Source organism: Cyprinodon tularosa, unplaced genomic scaffold (genome assembly GCF_016077235.1).
Source record: "Cyprinodon tularosa strain WSP-4 unplaced genomic scaffold, ASM1607723v1 ctg181, whole genome shotgun sequence".
Taxonomy (NCBI): Eukaryota; Metazoa; Chordata; class Actinopteri; order Cyprinodontiformes; family Cyprinodontidae; genus Cyprinodon; species Cyprinodon tularosa.
In genome coordinates this window covers 752,507-759,458 of record NW_024038614.1, presented here as the reverse complement: position 1 = coordinate 759,458, position 6,952 = coordinate 752,507, and the positions used below count along the sequence as shown (strand labels likewise).

General features: G+C 37.3%; 1 protein-coding gene across 2 annotated transcripts; it reads right to left on the bottom strand.

Moving 5' to 3' along the window:
• Nucleotides 1-2,704: 2,704 nt before the first annotated feature.
• antkmt (adenine nucleotide translocase lysine methyltransferase) lies at nt 2,705-6,634 on the bottom strand. 2 transcript variants are annotated; one of them, XM_038282325.1, is made up of 6 exons: nt 6,582-6,634; nt 5,709-5,872; nt 5,526-5,630; nt 4,535-4,675; nt 3,784-3,834; nt 2,705-3,427 (listed from the first exon to the last, which is right to left on the bottom strand). In XM_038282325.1, the coding sequence occupies exons 2-6, from the start codon at nt 5,868-5,870 to the stop codon at nt 3,230-3,232; spliced, it is 657 nt and encodes a 218-aa protein (XP_038138253.1). In that variant the 5' UTR covers nt 5,871-5,872; nt 6,582-6,634; the 3' UTR covers nt 2,705-3,229. The 2 variants fall into 2 exon arrangements, with proteins under 2 accessions (XP_038138253.1, XP_038138252.1); XM_038282324.1 differs by lacking the exon at nt 6,582-6,634 and adding an exon at nt 6,327-6,575.
• Nucleotides 6,635-6,952: the final 318 nt, after the last annotated feature.

Below are 6,952 nucleotides of genomic sequence, written 5' to 3'. Positions count from 1 at the left end.
AATACGGATAATTTTGGCATACAGCTCATGAAAACCCAAAATTCCTATCACACAAAATTAGCATATCATGAAAAAGGTCTCTAAACGAGCTAAGCACCTAATCATCTGAATCAACAAATTAACCCTAAACACCTGCAAAGGATTCCTGAGGCCTTTAAAACTCCCAGCCTGGTTCATCACTCAAAACCCCAATCATGGGTAAGACTGCCGACCTGACTGCTGTCCAGAAGGCCGTCATTGACACCCTCAAGCAAGAGGGTGTGACACAGAAAGATATTTCTGAACCAATAGGCTGTTCCCAGAGTGCTGTATCAAGGCACCTCAGTGGGCAATCTGCGGGAAGGAAAAAGTGTGGCAGAAAACGCCGCACGAGAAGAGGTGACCGGACCCTGAGGAAGATTGTGGAGAAGGGCAAATTCCAGACCTTGGGGGACCAGTGGAAGCAGTGGACTGAGTCTGGAGTAGAAACATCCAGGGCCACCGTGCACAGGCATGTACAGGAAATGGGCTACAGGTGCCGCATTCCCCAGGTCAAGCCACTTTTGAACCAGAAACAGCGGCAGAGGCGCCTGACCTGGGCTATAGAGAAACAGCACTTGACTGTTGCTCATTGGTCCAAAGTACTTTTTGCAGATGAAAGCAAATTTTGCATGTCATTTGGAAATCAAGGTGCCAGAGTCTGAAACCATCCCTTTTTAATGGAGTAAATACACAATAATAGAGATGATGGTTTAAAGGCTTACCCAACAGTGCTGATTGGGAAACACTGATGAGGTCAAAATAGAGATTTAATCAACACTGACATTTTGCAATATGGCTCACTTTATTAGCCAGAGACAGATAAGAGGAGTACTTTTTTTTTTTTTACTTAGCAAAGTGCATGTAAATATGAGTCATAAATAAGGCCATCTCTGTCAGAAAACAGTACAATAAAACATACAATACATTAAAAAAACAGTAAAATTAAACAAGAAAAGTAATCTACTTTTACAGTCTTAATCTTATTAGTTCATGGATAAGATACACATTATTATTCTAATTCCCAGCACCTTTGATCTGCAGGTCCAGAAATCAATATAAAGCAGCAAAACAAAAACCTGCATGAGACAAAAAAAAAAAGGTTTGAGGAAAGATGCTAATTAATTACTACTTTTCAAACATCATAAAATATGAAACATACAAAAAATATGAGATGGTAAATAATTACTGAAGAAAATAAACTACATAAATCAAGGCCAGCTTTATGAAAGCATGTTTACTTTGCTAAAAGGATTGTTTTACAGTCATGCTTGTGAGTGAACGCACCCTCTTTTAGGTATTTGATTTTATATGTTTATAGATATTAATAAGTATGCTCAACAGCCAATTTGATCTATGTAGAACTTCAGATGAAACAGAACATTTAATATAGTAGCACTGAGCTGTGTCACAATTTAAATGAAGAATATTAAGCCAAAACAGAGATAATGTTAAAAATATATATTGTTTGCACTGTCTGATCCCAGCTGCAGCAGGTACTGCTTATCAAACACTCAACCTTTTTGAGTTTCAGGACTTCAATGGAATCTCTTAAATGGTTTGTTATAATGCTGCATTTCATTTGTACTCACAGTATCTGACCTTAGAGCAGATAACACCCGATTTCTGCATTCAAGAAGGCTGCTTTTCACATTAGAAGTGGTTACACTTTCCTTCTTTGACTGTTTTTAGACATTTTTCATTATTAGTGGTTAGGGCATTGCACTTGGACCCCAGAGGTTCTAAATTCGAGCCCCACTCCCACAGACTGCCACTCTGGGTCCCTGAGCAAGACCCTTAAATACCACATTGCTCTCCGGGCGCTGCACAATGGCAGCCCACTGCTCCCCAAGGGGATGGGTTAAATGCAGAGAGTGAATTTCATTGCTTTGTACTTGTGACAGTGTAATGACAATAAAGTTGAATTTTATTGTATTCTAATTAGTCATATATGCTCTACTTTAGTTTTTAAAGACTTGATGTTCCAATGCTGTTTATATGCAGAAAATACTGCATAGAAGATCGGATCGCCATCATGTCAAAAATGACATCACCCCGACTTCCCACTTCCAAGTTAAATGAAGCGCAGAGTAATGATTAAAAGATAACAAGGTTGGAAAAGTGGTTGTTGTTGACATTTCTTAATCTACAAAAGGTTAAAAGGCTACCTTCAGTTTATCTTATTTATAAAAATATTCACCCCATGTAAGCAAGAAAGCTTAGACTGGATGATTTTAAAAACATTTGTCATAAAAAGCTTCACGCAAAACTCAGTAAACAGTTTAGCTCTTCATCTGATGATGAATTATTTAAAAACAAGTGTAAGCTCTTTGGGTAAATAATAAAGAAATTCATAATAGGATATTTTTTCATTGTCTATTTTAAACAGCTAAAATAAGAAAGAGGAGAAATAATAGAAGATCTTTAAAAAAATGCAAACATGCTGTTGTTTTGTAAAAAAAAATATTAGATCAAAACAGATGCCTGGTTATTTCAAAAAACAACAACAACAAAAAAAGAAAATGTCAGACTTCATGGGTAATGTCCGTTTCAAAAGCCTTAAGTGTTTGGGAATAATCACTTGCACCATGTGTGGCTAGTAACAATGACAAAGAACAAATAAAAAAAGGCCAAAACATTGTAAAAACTTTCTAACATGATGGCAGACGGTTCGTTGTTATTTTTCTTTTTTTTTTCCCAGCTACAGAACCGGGATAGTATTCACACACACACAGAAACTTCAGGTGCAGGGTTGTCCATAGACACCTTTGACAGTTAAATCCGACGTGAAACTTTCCAACTATAGCTGCAAATCTACAGACACATTTGCACTCATGGCTCAGTTTAAGTTTGGGTTTATACTCTTGCATTGTGATGCTAACTCTGCCAAAGGTGGCAGAGATAACATCAAGCTTAGATCAGTGATTATCTTTAGAATTTGTCAAAAAAAACAAGCACACAATGTAACATAGAGTGGGTTGTTTGGCAACTCCCTAAAGATCAACAGAGGTATGTTCATGTAACATACTTTCTCAAGACTTAAGAGTTTGACTCCCTTTTAAAAATAAAAATAAATAGTCTAGTTAGTCTATGACGTCTGTAAAACATTAATACCTAAGAGTAGTTCATCCTAAGTGATAGTGTTTCTAACATCAGAGCATTATTTTTTTTTTAAGTGACTAAATCGTCCTGAACTATTTAATGGCCAGCATCACACGGTTTTGCACTGAGGTTTTTGTTTTTTTTGACTGGTGTGATGCGGTTGTGCTTGCATATTGTAGGCCCAGGCTCTGTCCACACCATGTCCCTCAATCCTGCAAGGGTTCCAGTCTGGGAAGGGGAAACGGCCAGCCACCACTAAGGCATCATTGGGAAGCTCGTCCTGCAACTTTTTCTGTAACAATGAAAGCTAGAAACACAGGAGAAAAAGAACAATTACTGCAAAACTTACATGTAACTCAAATTCTATTTCATCCATGGGCTATGCCATTTCTGAATTGTTCATTTCTTTTTTATTACACAATCTGTTTAAATTGGCAAAAAATAAAACTAGGTGATGAAGGTAAGAGGCTTCCTTTTACTTAAAAACTTAAATTAAGTTAAACATGGTTTACATATGACGTAAGAGTGTGTTATAAAAGCATTTCAAAAGGTTGCTTTTCCTGAAGGCTTGCAATTTAGAAAAAAAAATGTCTCTGTAATGCCTTTAAGGGATGCACCATACTTTCTTCCAGCTAAGAGCTGTGTGTTCAAAACAATACTTACCACACTGGGAGCCAGAAACACTGTGACATTCTTGCATTTTGACAAGTCGATCTGAGATGGAACACAAAGAGGAATGTAAATTGAACGACAGGTTTAAGAAGAACCAAAACGGCAAGAAACACCCTAAGCAGTTTTTGTTGTTTTTTCTTTTTTTTTAAATGCCTTTTTGTATTCATGAGTTTCTTTAGCTATGTAGCTATCCAAGAGTCAAGTGATTTTACAAAAGAACCAACAACTGTAAATGGGTTTATAATAGGGCTGAAACAATTAATCGAATCAATTGGGATTAATTGGTTATTGAAATAATCGTCGACTAATTTAGTAATCGATTAATCATTAACTGGAGTATAGAGACTAAAACATGCCTTTAGCTGACAGAGCGACCAACTTAGAGCAGTAATTATATCAAAAAATAAAAAATAAAAAAAATATATATATATATATATATATATATATATATATATATATATATATATATATATATATATATATATATATACATTTAGCACTTAAGATGAAAAAAATGTTCATCTGTCAATATTTTCCTTCAGAACTCCTCAAGTGGAAAAGTTTTAGTTTAACAGATTAATCAATTGCTAAATAATTGTTAGTTGCAGCTCTAGTTTAAAGGTGTTTGGACACCTACTATTAGTGGTAGAGCAAAGTCTAAGCCTTTATTGGAACAGCATATTTGAATTCTTGTTGAGTTTGTTCAATACTCTCCATTGATATATGTGAAAAAATGTCAAACCTTCCAGAGATCTTCTTGTCTGTATGACACTTTTCCATGGTGACCTGCTCTCCAAGCATGAAAGCGAGCCAGCTGTACAAGCCAGGGGTTGAGTTCATAACCGACCGCAGGAGCAAAGCCATGCTGATAGGCTTCCAACACCTGAATGGTCAAAGGAAGCAACTGGACTGTAAACACTTCATCTCTAGTGAAGAGGGCACAGAAGCGCTTGTACTTTCTGCGGAGGATGAGGAGAGCCCGCCTGCCCCCGCCCATCCTCACAGCCTTCTACAGAAGCACCATAGAGAGCGTTCTGACCAGCTGTCTCTCTCTGTGGTGTGGAGGCTGCAGAGCTTCTGACTGGAAGAATGTGAGGAGGGTGGTGAGGACAGCGGAAGGAATCATTGGGGCTCCTCTTCCCTCCATTAAGGACATTTCATCACAGCGCTGTGTGTCCCGAGCCCGTAATATCATCAAAGACCCCTCACACCCCCACCATGGACTGTTCTCCCTGCTGCCCTCTGGAAAGAGGTTCCGCAGCATCCGCTGCAGATCCACCAGGTTGTGCAACAGCTTCTTCCCCACTGCCATCAGACTGTTGAACCTTTGATCCACAATCCGAACTCTGCACCTATTGCACATTATCGGGCATCAAATGCTGCTGAACTTTTAACTTTTAGCCCTTTAAATTGTTCATCTCATTGTATTTTTCAATAACGCATTTTTTGCACAAATGCCATTTTGCACTGAACCACTGCAACTTGCACACTGTCTCTTATCCTCTGCACTGTTCACACTTTGACCACTGCTGCACTTTTTGTATTTTTCTATAACTCGTGCCACTGTGAAATATCAATGCAACGTTCATAAGCTGTATGTAACGCAATTTCGTTCTGTATGCACCCTGTGCATACAAAATGACAAATAAAGAAGTCTAAGTCTAAGTCTAAGTCTAACTTCAGACCAGAATTCAGTGCTGGAAAATGAGTTTTAATCTTGCAGTTGTACTTACAATACGACCATCGCCTGATCCCAAGTCGACCAAACCTCCTGTTCTACCTCTCATCAAATTCATCACATTTTTTACTTGAGCTTTGCTAGCAGGGATGTAGGGGACCTGAAAGGATTTTATGTTTAGACAGAAGGCAAAACCTTCAAACTGCAGCAAAGTTTTAACAATGATGCTCATTAAAACCTGTAGCTTTAGTGGCACTTTTCTGAAGCCAGGCTGAAGGAGTCCAACCCACATGGCGTAGACTGCAAGCCCAGTGCCAGCAGCTATCTGCACAACTCCCCAAACTCCAAGGTGCTTGGTTCTGAGCTCAGCCAGCGCCTCATTTGGCATGTCGTCATCCATCTCTACAAGAAATCAGAAAGTCTGAGTCCAACTATGTTAAAATATTACAAAAAATGTCTTTATCCATGTAAAGGTCTAGAAAATATGTAGTCTTTGTGAGAACACTGTATATATAGTTTGCACTACAGTTGATGACTCTGTAGTTACACATCAGAGGAGTATTACTTCACTTAATGTGTGAAAAAAGACCCGACATTTACATGCAAAATAAAAATAGAATTGTATTCATCCCTAAGTGAAAATATAAATGTTTTCAATGTAGTGCAATATACATCATACATATAAACAATTACAATATAAACATACAATTAATGAAAAAATGCTTCAGTCAGTTGGGGAAATGATTTGAATTACCACTGTAAATTGATAATTTCAATGGACCAATGTATAAAAGAAGACATGGATTTAGCCCCGGGAAGCCTAAATAATTGATATGACATCATTAATCATACATACAGTTAAAGTTGATCCGATGCAAACGATAAACACGTTGTGTATTTCAGCATTTCGCGCTGGTTCTGCCGAAATCACACATTAAAATAATCTACACGGTGCTATTATGTACCGTGCGGCGTTTTCAGAATAAATAATACTTTTCCACACGACAACAAAAAAACTAAACGCCTAAGTTATGAACGTAAACAAAAACTCAGAGAACACCATGTTCTCAAAATAAAAAAAACCCTTCAGCGGTGCATTCGGACATATTACCGCGTAGAACAGGTGCATCTGCAAAATATTCCGTATTCTGAAGTTCCGGAGAAGCGAAGTCACTTTATTTGTGTGGGGAGGAGTTTGGTTTCGTCAAGAATATTTATGTACGGTTTTATTATATCTTTCTCAGACTATTAAAGCTTGAAATGGTTTTAATACATTGAAATAATAAAAAAAAGCACCAATGATTGTCTAATGTAATTTTAAAATATAACTTAAAGGCAAGTCTCTCACAAAAGTTGAATATATAAGATGTATCAGTCTTTAGCAATTATGTTGCAACAAATTGTTAATTTTCTCATAGCTGAGTTTCAGCCTTACAAATAAAACATTTAATGCTACCGTTTGTGATTAAAATTCCTTATTAG

Bases quoted from the DNA above. Each gene is read 5' to 3' on its own strand.
- antkmt (XM_038282325.1), bottom strand. From the start codon at position 5,870: ATGGATGACGACATGCCAAATGAGGCGCTGGCTGAGCTCAGAACCAAG. The intron at 5,631-5,708 runs GTTTTAATGAGC...AAATCCTTTCAG, and splicing joins AAGTGCCACTAAAGCTACAG to GTCCCCTACATCCCTGCTAG. The intron at 4,676-5,525 runs GTAAGTACAACT...TTGACCATTCAG, and splicing joins GATCAGGCGATGGTCGTATT to GTGTTGGAAGCCTATCAGCA.